This window comes from Sinocyclocheilus grahami, unplaced genomic scaffold, assembly GCF_001515645.1.
Source record: "Sinocyclocheilus grahami isolate Dianchi unplaced genomic scaffold, SAMN03320097.WGS_v1.1 scaffold622.1, whole genome shotgun sequence".
In the NCBI taxonomy this organism is placed as follows: Eukaryota; Metazoa; Chordata; class Actinopteri; order Cypriniformes; family Cyprinidae; genus Sinocyclocheilus; species Sinocyclocheilus grahami.
In genome coordinates, this window is record NW_015505801.1 from 641,437 (window position 1) to 658,256 (window position 16,820).

The following is a 16,820-nucleotide window of genomic DNA, read 5'->3' on the forward strand; positions in this document are numbered from 1 at the left end:
TTGTGAAAGCGAAACTACTTTGTTTGGCCTTCCAAAAATGGACACGACTAGAAATCAGTGGTTAAGTTGTATTTACAACACTGTTCCAGAACACTTCAACCCAAATATTCAGATGTGTGCAGCACATTTTATGGAGGACCGTTTCCTGATCCTGGTAGAGTAGACTACAATGCCGGCTGTTCTGACTCAAAGACTAAGTAAGTTTTTTATGTTTAAAGAGTTTTTATATTTTATATATTTAAAGCAAGTTTTTTGGGAAGTGTAGAGTAGGGCTTGTTGTTTGTCATTTCTCCGATCACAAATGCAGACATGGTTTTATGTTTACGCGGCGCGATGCAACGCAACGCATAAAAAGACTGTACAAGTCATTATAATCCATTATTATGTTTATAATCCATTATTACGCGTTTCAGAAAGGCGGGGCATAGAGGAGAAACAATAATGTACAGTATGTGGAAAATAATGTGTTTTTTAACCTTAAACCGCATAAACACATTTCATTACACCAAATACACTAAATAATGTTCTTTTTAGCAGCATCATATGACCCCTTTAAGTGTGTTGTAGGGTGTATAGGGTGGATGAGGTGCAGGTCTGTACACTGCCATATTAGGTACTGCTGATGTCTGCATTGCAGTACTCCCTCTCTCTCCCGCTTTCTCTGTCTCTGCAGTAACAGTCAGTATCCTTTCAGTGTTCAATTTAGATGCTTTTACCTCTCCGAGACCACAGTGCTCAGTCTAGACCATCTGATTTAACACAGACGCAACACGCACATTAAGACACTTACACACACATCCACAGCTCTCATTGTTACAGACTCACCCTACGTACAGTAAGCTCTAAAATGAAAACATTTCGGTATGCTATCAGATTTGTCTTTGCATCAGCCACATAGTGTGTGTGTGTGTGTGTGTGTGTTTATGATTGGCAAGGTTATTTGGATAAGAAGAGCACGTGACATGAGATTTTGAAAAAAGAATGTGACCTTCGTTGGTCTCGCAGTCTGCAAAACTCACCCATAGATACACCCACTGTGTCCAAAAACACAGCTTAGTCTCCTGTCTTTGTAAGAGTGCACACTTATATGTGCACATGGGTGGGTGTGTCTGTTGGCATGGCGATTAGCACTGCGGCAGTGTGTCGAGGGGTGTGTGACTCAGTTGGAGAGGAGAGGTCTGCACTGCTGTGAAACTGCATTGATGAAATTCACTTTAATCAGCATATTTGGGAGAAAAGTGTTGACTGCACATACACTGTCACTCGGCAGGTTAAACACTAAAGGTAGTGGTTTAAACTGCATGTATACATGAGGGTCTGAAGTAATGAAAATGCTTCTATTTTGCATTCTTTTCTAGTTTAATCCAACATTGTGCATTTTAAATTATAATAGAACAAGAAATAGAACTGCAATAATTAACATTGCAGAATGTCATAGTATTTTGTTTGTCCCTCTTTTGCTATAATAACAGCAGCATTCAAGCTGCATGAACTCTATAGGTTTGTGTGTGAAACCTGATGATCATGATTTGAGATGAAGCAATTTTGAAACATTTCATAAAGTTTTATTTAGTTTTAAATATGAAACAATAAATATATATTGTTAAAAATTTAATCTATCTGATTTAAATAACATCTCATGGACACTGTTGAATATACAGTATCAGAATGTCTGTAACGTGTGAGCGTGTGATACAGTAGTTGTAATTAGAGGTTGTGTCCGGTGTGTGTATTACCTGTTGTCCTAGACGCGGATGTGTGTGACTGCCATATTTAGTTATTTTGATTAGATAATCATCAAGTGTTCTAAAATAAAAGCAAATAAAGTGTGAGAGTATGCATACAATATCCATATGTATGTCATTTCAATGTGGCCTTTGTGTAGATATTTAAAGATTTCCATCTAATTTCAACATTTACTAATACATTTTGAAATTTTAAAGTTGCTTCTGTTAACATTAATTAATGAACTATGAACTAACTTTAATGATCAATATATAGTTAATATTAATATTTTCATTAATTTACAAAGTGATTCAAAATTGTTTTTTTTGTTTTTTTCTAACCTAGCTATCGGTATCGGTAAAATCCACTATCGGTCGACCGTAGGCATGGGCCGGTATGAGATTCTGATGGTATGATAACCTTAGATAAAAATATCACGGTTTCACGGTATCACGGTATTGCGATTACAGCTCTAAAATATGTTATTTTTAAATGTCTGGGTTAAAAAAAAAACTTTTTTTCCCACTGAACACATTTTATTTTTAAGAAACATATAGAACATTTTAGAACAGTAAACATGTCAGGCTAAATAATTAGAATAAATAATTACATTATTCTTAATTAAATGCAGTCACTTAAGTGAGCCTAAACCTGCAGTTCAACAATAATCAGAACATAAATAAATTATTTTCTGTAAAAGAAAAATCCCTATAAATGAAAAAAATGCAGTCACTTAAGTGAGCCTAAACCTGCAGCTCAATAATCAAAAATATAATCAAAACACAATTTCTGTAAAAAAAAAAATAAAAAAAAAATAAAAAAATCATGCATAAACCTGCAGCTCAACAAGGTTTTTGGAGACATGCTCGCTTTCTACACATTCATCTTTCAGTCCAAGTTATGATGTAGGAATGTTCACCTTTCCCGGATTAAGTTTGGAGCTATGGTTTGGGGCGGTGAGGTACGAGGATGTGTGCACATACACAGCACGAGTGTCTCTCTCTCTCTCTCTCACACACACACACACACACACACACACACAGTCTCTCCGTACAACACTCAAACAGTGGCAACATTTTTTGTTTTTTTTTAAATGCGTGATTTTAAACAGGTGTAAACAATGGCAGGAGGCTTAAAAGTATAGACGTGATACCAGCTAAATTTAATTATTGTACTAAATCGCAGAAAAGTAGGCTACAGTACATACCTGCTGCTTTAGACTGCTATTCCTCACTCTGTGAAGTACCGGTAATGTGAGGGAGGAAACTAGTTGACGTTAGCTAGTTAATTAGCCATGTTATCTGCCTCGGTATCAAGCCAAATAGTATTTATTTCAACACTGAAACAAACGGCGGGTGGGTCTCTGTCTTGATCGGGGGTGAAAGAGGGAGAAAACCCGAAGATGACACAGATATATAGTTTATGTTCGACTTGGAAGTATTTATTTAGCGATCGGCGCTAAAACGTCATCTGGAGCATGGTTAGTCTACGTTCCCTGAAAATTCCCATACGACAGACTTCGTCTTTTTCGACGGGGGAAAACGTTCCAGGGATTCATCTCCTTCGGCCATCCCACACACAGGTGACTCCGCTCGCACCAACCGGAGTGGGAGGGTTCGTGTGACTCGCTATGCTCTTCGCTGCACACAACTGAGAAAATCCTACACTTTCCGTCTTTGACGACACGTAAAAAAACTGTGCATACCGCAGGAACGGTATAATGGAAAATTTGAATGGTTTTGAAACCGTGACTTTTCCAAACCGCGGTATACCTTGAAACCGGTTATCGTCCCATGCCTAGTCGACCTCTAGTTGTAATGTTCTGTACTGTAAGTGAGGCTGAAAGTCAAGAGCAGATGAACAGTATGAAAACTTCTTACAGTATAGTTCCTAGAAGTACTTTTTTCAGTCTTTCTCTCATGCTCTTCACCTTCTTTGGCTGGCAGCGCTCCATCCTTCAGTCACTCTGTTAGTAGGATGAAGGACAAACTCAATGGGTCTTTATGCATAGAGCGAAAGAGAGAAAAAAAAACATGTTTGCATAGCGAAGCATTAACCCTCCGAAAATGGCACCAAATACATCAACGTTATGTCTTTCAGTGAGCGATACTTGAGCTCTCAGAAGCAGTTCTAGACCTGCCTCTCTCAGCCTTTGATGATCTGAAAGCACTTCCTGTTGATGCACACTGTACCCGGGCCTGTTTTCAGAGCCCGTTTCATGAGTACTTCTTTGGACCTCTGCTTTAATTAGCCAGTGGATGTACATTCAACAGTGTTAGTAATACTAGAGCATACACTGTGAATTTTTTTTCCCCCCAATATTTCTGGAGTATGTTTTACAAGAAAATACTATTTCAGTCTTTATACTTAAAAATTTTATGTTTTATTCAATGTGCTACTTGCCATTTCTTTGTAATTATTTGTGAATTCTCTGATTTTTCTGAATAAAACAGACTTTAAGACTATAAATTAACACTTTTTTTAAAACAGCTGAAAGTATATATATATACAGTGGGTACGGAAAGTATTCAGACCCCCTTAAATTTTTCACACTTTGTTATATTGCAGCCATTTGCTAAAATCATTTAAGTTAATTTTTTTCCTCATTAATGTACACATAGCACCCCATATTGACAGAAAAACACAGAATTGTTGACATTTTTGCAGATTTATTAAAAAAGAAAAACTGAAATATCACATGGTCCTAAGTATTCAGACCCTTTGCTCAGTATTTAGTAGAAGCACCCTTTTGATCAAATACAGCCATGAGTCTTTTTGGGAAAATTTTTTCACACCTGGATTTGGGGAACCTCTGCCATTCCTCCTTGCAGATCCTCTCCAGTTCTGTCAGGTTGGATGGTAAACGTTGGTGGACAGCCATTTTTAGGTCTCTCCAGAGATGCTCAATTGGGTTTAAGTCAGGGCTCTGGCTGGGCCATTCAAGAACAGTCACAGAGTTGTTGTGAAGCCACTCCTTCGTTATTTTAGCTGTGTGCTTAGGGTCATTGTCTTGTTGGAAGGTAAACCTTCGGCCCAGTCTGAGGTCCTGAGCACTCTGGAGAAGGTTTTCGTCCAGGATATCCCTGTACTTGCAGAGCAAGTCTTCATCTTTCCCTCGATTGCGACCAGTTGTCCTGTCCCTGCAGCTGAAAAACACCCCCACAGCATTTTGCTGCCACCACCATGCTTAACTGTTGGGACTGTATTGGACAGGTGATGAGCAGTGCCTGCTTTTCTCCACACATACCGCTTAGAAAAAACGCTTAAGGCCAAAAAGTTCTATCTTGGACTCATCAGACCAGAGAATCTTATTTCTCACCATCTTGGAGTCCTCCATGCGGGCTTTCATGTGTCTTGCACCGAGGAGAGGCTTCCGTCGGGCCACTCTGCAATAAAGCCTCGGAGAGATAAGAGTGAGAATGCGCGGCTAATGTTATTGCCTGTGCCGCTGGTAACAAAGCGGATCGGCTCAAAATCGGAAAGAAGTGAGACTGACCGACCGATCACCGATCCGGGCTGATCATGAGGAAAATCGGCCGATTCCGATCCCTGGCCGATCGATCGGTGCATCTCTACTGAGTATTTATGCGTTTTTAACCTAAATGACAGCAGCGTCCATCTATGAAGGCTGTCAAACATACACAACTCAAATCATATCAGTGGGCGTTTGCTTCCGAGTCTACAATCCGCCACACTTATTCAAACAGAGCGTTCTGATGAGGGGGGTCAAAACAGGACAGAAAATAGCCCATTACTTCTAAATTATGTTTTTTTATGTAAGAATCTTGGTAGCATTATAAGTGGACCTCAGAGAACAGTACAAAATAATAAATAAAGGCAGTTCATGACCCTTTAATGCTAATCAAACAAAACACATGCTTGACAAAGTTTAATCTATATTTAATTTATACAGTGAACACTATGCAGTGTTATTTTAAACTTAATTATTACATTTCTGTACCTGAATACTACTGAGTTTATTTTATTCGTAATTTTGTTCTGTTGTATTTATCTGTGCTTGTAATTTGTGTATTTGTTCTTATTTTTTACTGGCTGTTCACTTGTCTTTAATCATGTTTGAACTTTCTTATTTAGGCTAGTAGTTTTTGCTGTGGTATTGAAGAAGTACTTAAATTAAAAGTAATAAATGAAAAGCAAAGTTACATTGAAATATATATTTTTTTCTTGCTGATCCAAAAACTGATCTGATCCATACGTTTTGTGATCCGTTGAACCACTAATGGCCTGTCATGGTGGCGTGTATGACTGTAAGTAATGTGTGGCAGCACTCAGTTGGACATGCTGAACGTTTGGGTGGAATCCAGAGAAAGATTTTTGGATGCTTACTACAATAAATACCTGGTAAGCTTCTTGGACTTAAGGTATCACCCAGACAGATTAAAGAGTAAAAACTTAAAATGCTTGTCATCTGTAAGTACTCTTGAGAAGAGTTTGACATTTGTGAATTGAAATAGTTTTGATCCAGTAAACTGTCTATCTTATTGGCAAAATAGCACTTGCTTGATAGGCACATCTGTGTTTCTTCTGAAATTGATTTATACAGCATGTTTGGATTTGAATCCTATTTAAATCTTTTCTTCATGATTTAGCCAAGACTTGCTGATCTCCATGGATTAAACTGTTATTTGTCAGTTTTAGTGGCTTACGGATTGTTTAAGTAACATGCCCTTTTTATCATTTTAATCAGAAAGTTAAAGCTGGTCAAAGAGATTTAAGGCCAGTCACAGCCTACAGATTTACATGTTTATGCACTTGCTTGATGTTGTCTCAAAGTTAAATATGCAGTGCATAATATAACTAAGAATTTCACAAGTCTACAAATACACATGTAATGGTTTACCACTGCTGCACTATAGCCAAAGATATGGCTGCTATAATAATTAAGCATTTTATACTGGTAAATGGGCTTAAAGAGAGTACAATATGGAGTTCTGGTCAGGCATTCCTCCAGGACACCACTTCCACAGGAGCTGCACAGAGACCAGAAGTGGTTGTTCCATGTCTGCTTTTCCATTCATAGCCCTTAAGATAACTGTAGTGTTTTTAATCAAGCATTAACATTTTGTATGTTTTATCATGCTGAACAGCACTGATATTTTGTTTTCAGACCAATTATAGTTATAAAATGCTGGAAATGTCTTGTGCATTTTTTGTTTGCCTTTTGCAGTATTTCTGGGGAATATTAGGGGATTTAATTCAAAGGGATTTAAGGGAATCTTGTTAATCTGAAATTTAAGATTGAAGATAGGGCTAGCTGCAATTGAGTGTAAATACTTTCAAATGGCTGAAAGTGCTTAAAATAAATCCTTTTTCCCATCTTAAATTTTAGGACTCTTGGCTGGCTGTAAGACTCTTATTAAAGTATGCACTGTCACTCCTTAGTCTCTGATCCAAACAATTTTAATAGCACCCTCTAAAGGCTAGACACTAACTAAGCAGTCAGGAGGCCATATATTTAGCGTAGCAGTAATTAAAGAAATGGCAACAGGTTGCATTTGTTGCATGCACATTCATACACTTTGTACACAGATATGACCTACTGCTAAGATGTGTAATGCATGATAAATCAAATATATGCCTCTCTCAGTCTAACCTTACGTAACATTGTGCAATATGTTTTAGAGTTCTCACCTGGCGATGATTGACACTTTGATGATGGCGTACACAGTTGAAATGGTCAGTGTGGAGAGAGTGCTGACCTGCATACAGAAATTTACTCCTTTCCTTCCTGAGGAAGACTTCCCTTATGATGCTGAAGAGGCCGTGACAACATGGATTAGCAAGGTGAGATCCCTACAGCTCACATTACAGTGTGTAAACATATTGCTTACATGTGAATTTTAGAGAGTTTCAGAATGTACTTGTTTCTTATTAAATTCAAATAGCCCAAAATCCTTTAAACCTACGATACCATACAATCAGCTGTGCAGCGCAATGTGAACTTGTTCACACTTTTCTGTGTTTTGTGATTGATTGCATCGTGATGCATTTCCATTCTCAGTGCAGAGAGACAAATGGCTTGTTGCTGGGACTTTATGGATGGTTGGAACTCAATGTTAAGATGCTTTCATGCTTTTTGATGTGAAAGCTGTTTTCAGAACTCTGTGTAGGACACAACAAAATAGGTTCTGCATGCACTAAATTTAAAAAACATCTTTGAAAACAAAAATCTGAATGCATGCACAAAATTCTGTCATCATTTATGTCATGATTCCAGTCGGTGTTCCTCTGTCTTCCCTTCCTGTGCTTAGTTTCTGTTTCCTGTGCTACCATGTTTGTTGTCATGGTGATTCATTGGTTCCACCCCCTTGTTAACCTCGTTAGCCCTTGTATATGTACCCCTATGTTTGCCGTGTTCAGTGTCATTCAATCTCTGTTCCTGGTGTAAGCTCCTGTTCCATGTTTGCAAATGGATCCTCCGCCTTGTGTTTCTATGACTTTCCATGACTACAATTTACTCACTCTCATGTCATTTCAAACTTTCTTTTCTTTTGTGGAACACAAACGTAAATGCAGGTTTAGAACAACATAAGCTTGAATGAACTAATAAAGTCAATTTTGGCAGGTAAAGTCAGTATACATCTTTATTTGAGATTATGTTGAATTGTACATTTACACATTCTCTTTTATTTTTCTTTTATTATTCAGGACTTTTTATTGCATATGCAAAAATCCTGTCCTCTTGTTATCATTTTATCCAAACTGTGGTCACCATAGTTAAATGTTTTAAAATTATAGTAAGAAGAAGAATGAACTATTTTTCAGAAACTGGTTAAAATGAAGTCTACATCTGACCTGCAGGACATATGCATTGATTTATAAGTAAACTTTTTTTCACATGGAAATTCACTGAGCTATGTTAATCAAAGAAACTTAAATCTGTGGTTATTCTTGCTGAAGACCTGTTTCTACATTAAACTATAATTTGATACTAGATTGATACTTCCACCCATCATTATCCTACATGATCTAACTGTCACAGGGCTCTAGACTGCGACTAAAACGGTCGCATTTGCGACCAAAAATATTAATTTGCGAGTGAAGTTTTTGCTGAGGTTGCCACTGGCGACTATATATATTTACATGTTATGACTTAAAAATGTGCATGTAATGCCTTTTTTCCTGATTGTTTTGCAATCACATTTTTTGTTATGTTCACGTATTAAACTGAGACGATGCGCATCAAAGTTTTAGTGGAAAAAAGAGTTTCAAACAGTCCTCATCTCTGCCACACAGCAGCGCTGACGCACACCTGCTAAACACAGCTTAGTTGTGCAGCGCGAGAGAGATCGGCATGACGGAGATGTGCAAAGTGAAAGTGTAGAAAGCAGCATCTATTTCGTGCACAACTACAATAGGTAAAGCTGTCAGCTGTGTGGATATTGGCAATATCATTAACAATTCTTGTTTATAATCTTTACTAATATAGCTTCTTCTTATCAAGATCTTAGTCTATGTGCTGTATTGTTAATGCGTGAACTTCATATTATTTGAAGCACTCTTGCCGTCCATTAATCTCAAAAAGCTTTGTTACTTTTTAATAAACAAAGTATCAGCTTTAAAATTATGCCAAATTCATAACGAAATTCAAACAATAAACATGGTTTTGGCGTTCTTTAATGCAGCAGGCGCGATCGCTTTAGTGCCTCAGTTCAAGCTGCAAGTGAACCCATTATATCTTTCTCTTTACTACTATAGTACATAATGAACATGAATTAACATCAAAACGTAACCTATTTTATAAGAAAGCCTACAGTACAAAAAGAAAGCTCATTCAGTGTTTTAAACTGCAGAAAACGTGTAAAGCTTGTAAACATTGCAACGTAATAATACATTTACCTCAGAATAACCATTCGGTGTCCATAAGCTCATCAGTCAGCTAGAAAAATAACTATAAAGAGGAGCATTTAGCTATATGTATGAATGTTAATATTTTTACTTAACCTGTTGTCTACATGATTCAACTCCTACAAAATTGCATTTTACTAATGAAGAAAAACAGACTGAATGAGTGAAAGACATATGACAACACTTATAGGATGCATTGAGGAGGAGCCCAAACTACACTCAGGGGCCAAGTGATGCTTGTTATGGTCCATGATATTGGTACAGATTCTGTGTCATGAACAATTCTTTGTGACTACAGTAGTCAACATTTGAAGTGGATCAAAACCCTTTCATCAAAGTTGTCCTAAAACCTAAAACCAAAATGTGCTGTTGTCTTAGGACAACTTTGATGAACTTTTTTGATGCACTTCAAATGTTGACTACTGTATATATTTCAAGTTGGAAAAGACATTTAGTTCCCACTTTAAGCGAACCTTAGTTCCCAGGTCATCTACAAGATCGATTAAAATGCTGATAAATTCAAGAAAAGATGAGACATAAACACATGAAAGTATGATTGAAATGTTAAAAAAGTTATAATAAAATTAATAAAACACATTTATTCTGTGGCACCTAAAAAAATTATTTGGCGCCTAGAATTTTTTCTTATAGGAGCCAATGGCTCCTTACTCTATTTTTCAATCTTCGTATTGAATGTCATAAGCAAGTGGTCCATCCATGGCAAAGCCAATGTAGAATGACACTTTCTCAGTGCTGTGGCCGCTTCTCACTCTGCCAAGAAATGCGGGGCGCACAGGGATCTTTAGATTTCCATACTCTGTAAAGACCTCACCATCCTCAATAGTTCCTTTAACTCTGAGAATCTTGCTAATTATTGAGGTTTCCGTAAAGATTTCTCCGGTTTGCCAAAGAATGTGGCGATCCCTCACATTCCTGATAGATTTGTCAAGAAAAACTTTCGGCACCAGTCTTTGTATTCCATCAGGTGTTCCCAGGAAGAAGTGTGCGATGGTTGACCTTGTTCTGTACATATGGGAGAGATTCTTTCTTGCTGAGCTTCTGATTTTATCAACGTAAGTCTTAATGCCACTGCTGTTGACATTTCTTCCTGGCCAGAGCAAAAGTATGGCAAGATAGAAAGGCTCTGGGTATTGGTGCTGTGTACCAACATCTTGCAGAATTTCTTTTAAAAGCTTACTGAGGTCCTCGAGGGATTTTGACAACTTTGATTTTGGCCAAATCAACTTAAGTATTATATGTGCAAGCAGATGATTTGTTTTGTCCTTTGTAGTTTTAATGGCAGAGCTCTCATGTATGAATGAGTATTTCCCAGCAATCATTTCTACTGTCTCCTTTCTGTCCTCCAAAAATTGGAGAAGACCTGGGAATGTATCTGCCCTATTTTCCTCTAGGAACATTCGGGACTCCTCAATCTCCATATTCAAACTCAGTTTTGGTTTTTGCTTTCTCTCTTTTTGTTTTTCTTCTGCTGAGGAGCAAAATAATGATATGTAGTTTTGGTAGTGTGCAGAGAGTTTTTTGCGGTTCTTTATGTCTTTTCCATTGCCAACTCCCTTTTCTCTCATGTAAGTGAAGTACATTTCAAGGAAGTCAAATGCCTCTTTCACTTGTGATTTTAAAGATGTCAGAAAGAGTTCGCAGTCCTTAAGAACAGCAACATATTCATTACTGGATTCTTTCATATAAAACTGGATGTTTGCGCAAGACATTTTTTCTTTGAGAAAGCTCTGGATGTAATGATCTTTCATTGGATCGCCATTCTCAAACAATTCTAGTTTTTTGATGATGTCAAAAACAGTCATAGCTGTGTCGATCTCACCCATGTAGCCAGATATGTTATACGGGCTTAACTTTCTGTAAAGTTCCTTTTTAGTTTCAAGACTATCATCTGTCTTTGCCAAGGTTTGAGCTCTTCTGAAAGCTTTGGTGGCTGTGCTTGCTAACTCAAGATATTCCCTCAAGTCTTCAGCTGTGCATGGTTTCTGCTCCTGCTTTCTACACTCAAGTTTATGTTTTAATTCACTACTTGCAACTTGTCCAACTGTACATACGGTGTAGGAATTTTCTTTGATAGCTTTAGCACTGTTTGCCCACTTTTTAGCTTCAGCAAAGTTCTTCTCATTCAGGTACAAATGTCTTGCTAGAGCTTGAGGAATTGTGAAGTCTTTATTAAACCTTTCCGAAGCTGCAATAAAGATTTCTTGAATTTTGTTTAGTCCATCTTTTCCTGAGTTTATGTCTTCTATCAAAGGAGAAAACAGAGTGTCTTTCTCATTGTCTTCTGTCTTGCGTTGACGAGTGATCAACATGCTTTTCATTGATTGAACAAGAACATCTTTCACTGCAAATGTTTTGAAAAGGGCATCACAATGCAACATGTTAAGGACTATGTCAGCCCTGGAGCAGTTATGTGCCTCCTCTAGTTGTTTAACACATTCTGTTGCAAGATGTTGATGAACAAAGCGAATTGCTTTGAGTTCCCCATATTCTTCTGCCCCGAATTCAATCAGTAAACAGGAGTAGGGCTCCATTTTCTCCAGCACAGATTCCCATCCCCACAATGCACATTTGATGCCCAGAAAATCTTCACATAAAGATTTTGAGATGGCTGGTTCAGGCACATATGAATTCAGCAAAGCCAGTATGCAGAAGAGCTGTGCTTGTTTGCTTTCAACTTTGAAATCCTTTAGAATGTTAGATGCAACATTTGCAACATACTCAGGGTCTAAATTCGATTTCATGATCATAAAACTGTAAAAGTTCTCAGTTGTGAAAGACTTTATTTCTTGAAGTTGTTTAAGTTTCAGTTCAAAAGCACATTTTTCATTGTCAGATAGTGCTGATGTAATGTACTCACTCTCAGTGTCATTTTTGAGGTACCTGACTTTTGGGGTTTTTGTACGTATGCAGTTTAAGATTATGACAAATGCACCTGTTTCTCTCGTGAATTTTCTCAAAGAGTGCTGGAGTTCAACTGTGTTTTCTGTTTCCTCTGAGTCTTCCACTAATAGCAGGACTGGTGTTTTTAATGAATGCTCACTTTTTCCACACTTCATTAAATGAGCAACCTGTTTGGCTACTTCATCCTTCAAAACAGTGTTGTCTTTCAACACTGCACATCGGAATTCTTTTCGCAGATTCCACATCACATGCATGGCCATGGTGGTGCCGCCACACCCTGGGTGATGAAAGAGATTCAGCATGACACAAGTACTTGTGGGATCTTTGGTCTGAGATCTAATCATGTGTTCGAGTTTTGAGTGTTTGTCGCGTTTTATGAATGGACAAGCTGCAGGTTTCTCTGAAAAATAGAAGTTCCACCATTTCACTTTGCCTCCTCTATAGAACTCAGACTCAGTTTTAATTTTGAACTCTTCAAATTCAGCAGAGCTCTCATCGTATTCGTTTTCACATTCATTTTCACACAAGATGTCAAGCAAAATGTCTTTATTCTCCAGCCTCTTTTCGGCTTCCTTCCTCCGATCATCCAGAACATTTATTTGGTCATTCATTCGAGTCAGTTCGTCATGCCAGTCCCTTGGATTACCTATTTTATATATATCGCGGGTTGCAGCTCCTTCTCTGATGAAGAGTGATTTTCCTTTGCTCTTTTTCCATTGATTGTCCTCATGCAGAGTCTGGATTTTAAACAGCTTACCCTGAACTATGCTGTGAGATGGAACAACATCCACCTCTATGACATATTTGCCAGATGGGGTGCTATCAGCGCAGAGCACCTCTACAAAGCGGGGTTGCCTGATGCATTGCTTTGCTTCATCTGTGTGTTCTTCAAAGTATGATTTAATGCCCTGGTTAAAATGATCAATGATAGTGTCCTTCTTGTCAACACTGACCCCGATAATCTCACCATGAGCATTTGGAGAATCTTTGGAGTCTGCTACACCAAAGTGGATGGTTCCATTCGTGCGGCTGTTCATACACCCAGCAGTAAACCGAAACACCTCTTTATTGAACTTCTTCTTCATCACATGAATGTCATCGGTTCTACCCATGAATTTATACTCATGAGCTGGATCGGTCAGATTACCAGGTCCCGTCTCTGGCGGAAGAGTGTAGTTCTGAATATATCGATGGGAAGCAGAGTTCTGATCAAATGGATAGAGAGTACATGAGTGCTGTGCGGATCCAGACTTCCTCATGTGCTTTTCATTTTCAACTACTTTATCAGCATTAATGTTTGATGTTTTAGGGTCAGCTGGCTCTGTTGGTTCGGTTTCTTTAGAAGATGTACAGCTAGAAGGTCCTGAAAGTGGAATATTTGTATTTTGTGAAGGCGGCTCCCTGAAAGGTTCATTTGGTTGTGGCTCTTCTTTTGGAGTGCCTTTGGATGTGCTATCAATTGAATTTTTTCCCAGTTGTATTATTTTGTCTATGGAATTAGCACTTTTATGTTCTGTTTCATCTTTTTTGTGTGATTTTCTCATTGATTTTTTGGCATTTTTAGATATTTGTGTTTGATCTGTTGAAATGCTGTCTTTGTTTTCCACTGTTGTGTCTAGCCTGGCCTCTGTGTGCTGTGTGTGGGAATGGTCAGAAGATTCTTGTTGTTCCTTCTTTAACTTTTCTAACCGGGTGATAATCTTAACAGCTGGACCATGCTTAATACCAAGTTCCTGCAGATGTTTGGGCTGGTAACAGACTAGTTCTTCCCCTGATACGTCTTCCTCATAGAGCTTGTCTGCATGTTTTTTATCTACTTTAATCACTTCAGTCAGCCAGTTATGAACTTGCTCTCTTGTCCACTCCTCTACTCGAAGAGGAAGTTCTGTCTGTTGACTCATTGCCATACTGAAACAAACAAATGAATTGAAATTAAGAAACTGTCATTTCTACACAATACAAAGGATCTCAAGATGCATTTTTCAACTACTTTTAATTAGAGATGACCGATATTGTGTTTTTAAGACCGATATATAGCAATATAGATTTAGATAAAGTGTCCCATAACTGATATGTGTGAGAGAGACAGCACACACAAAGTAACTAACTAATTTATTAGATGCATACTGCGGTAGGAAAAAAATTGATATTTACAAAATATGAATTAGGTAAGCAACATTATACGGCCATGATGTTTCCCTGAATATCAACACGATTGCAATGTGGCACTGATTTTATACAATAGTATTTCAATAAACAAGAAGTTAAAATTAAGTGATACAATATTACAAAATATTGACTGTTTTTGCTCAATTTTGCTGACGAAAATAGTTCAGATCAAAGCCACAGCAGAACTGTTGTGTGTCTCTGGGCAACGGTGTTTTGTTACTGAATGAATCCACTTTTTTGAAGGAATCAAGTGAGTCAATGATTCAGTGGCCCATTCATAAGGACAGTGTTCACTTGCCTCGTTTCTGAATGAATCAGCCGTTTGAATGAATCAGTTGAATGAATGAATAAATGACTCACTCATTAAAACAGACATTTGCCGCTACCTACTGGTGGTTTAGTCATATTTAAAAGTATCATTGCATTTTTTCAACATTTATTTGTATGTTTAAAAAAATATGTAAAACATTAATCTTATAAAATGATTTGTGCATTTGTAATTTTGCAGTGTAAATGCATTTATGTCACCTCAGCTTCATCAAACTGTCTGTGTAAATGCATCTAATGCCACTTCAGATGCAGCTTCTGTTTCCTCAGCAGTGGAAAGATAGAGTTTGTTAATACTAATTTCATTTGAATGGTAACAACTCTACAGTTTCTTATTATTCTAACTGAATTCATTGAAATAAAGTAAGAATTTGATGTGAAAGATGACATTTAAAATGGTTGGGGGGAAAAAATTACCATTTATCAACATAGTGGGAAATGACATCTGTTGTTGACATTGTTACATACAGCAACTCATTTTAAGTTTGCTATTTCTTCTAGAGCCCGACCGATATATCGTTTTGCCGATATTATCGGCCGATATGAGCCGGTCGCCGATATATCGGTATCGGCGAATATGCCGCCGATATGAAATATTTTTTTACAGAACATATAATGCAGATAAAATGCTTGAAATGGTGTAATTACTTAGTTTGTCCAGCAGAGCGCGCTCCATTGTTTGCTACTGGCGACCTGGATGAAACGCTTTAAAGCTTAAGTCAATGGAAAACCATTGAAACTTTGAACGGCCATATCTCTGTAACGGCGCGGCGAATCCGCACCAAATTCGGGGGATCTCTTCAGTTCAAGGAACCCTCTCGAACGCGAATCAAGTGTACGTCTCGAGGTCCTCTTTCGAATGAGACCACCCCCGCGTTGATAGCCCCCGGGGTTCGGGAGTTACGGGTGGTTAAATTCGCGGTCCGGCACCGACCGATCTAGCGATCCCGGGGGGCTACCGATGCACAGAGGGTGGCGTTCGAAAGGGCACCTCGAGCTGAAGGGATCCCCCGAATTTGGTGGGAGATCCGCCGGCGCGTTCGCGAGATAGTGACACCATTCAACACTTTTACTTCAGTAAGGAGGTTTCTTGTTCAGGCAGCATTCAAGCGGTGTCTTATTCGACCGTAAGTGCCCTGCGAAGTGGACTTCACATGAAATTCCACCATGATTCCAGTTCCAAGGGAACATACACGTTACATTCAAAGGGCATTAAAGTGCGCGAGACGTGAATTTATATTGTATTTATTTACAGAGGTAGGGGACACAACAAAGTAACACTTTTTGACTTTCTCAGTTTGTGTAAATCCACATGGGGTTCAGAATATATATATTTTTTTTATCCACGGTAATTTTACACTTGTCTAGTACAAATATGTCGCTTTGTTTCATAATTACAGTGTATACGCTTTTCTTTATTTACCCTCAAAAAATGGAAGTGAAATGTGACAACATGCCCCGTAGGTGGAACACATTGTAACATCTGAGGGGCACGTTGTAACTTGGCCATATGACAGCTTAAAATCTTATCTGATCGAATTAAAAAAATATACAAGACAAACTAAAATATTTTGTTAATAATATATATATATATATGTTCAAATAAAATAATGGCATTTTTTAAGAATTAAAAATAATCTGATTTTGGAGTTTGACAATAAACACATTGCAACCATGCTTGGGACGGCCCACATAAACGAGCAAAAATGCTTTACATGTCTTGAAATAATAATTTCTTAACATTAAACATTGACTGTCAGTCTTTATTCACCTGTTTCTCGTTGTTTCTCATTAAAATTAAAGTAAAT

General features: G+C 37.9%; 1 protein-coding gene across 1 annotated transcript in view; it reads left to right on the forward strand.

The window, feature by feature from the left end:
* The window catches only part of camsap2b (calmodulin regulated spectrin-associated protein family, member 2b), a 51,743-nt gene that overhangs the window by 14,147 nt on the left and 20,776 nt on the right, over positions 1-16,820 (forward strand). The window contains exon 3 of the mRNA XM_016241423.1: positions 7,369-7,530. Coding sequence (XP_016096909.1) covers positions 7,369-7,530 — 162 coding nt within the window. The remainder of the gene's footprint in view (positions 1-7,368; positions 7,531-16,820) is intronic.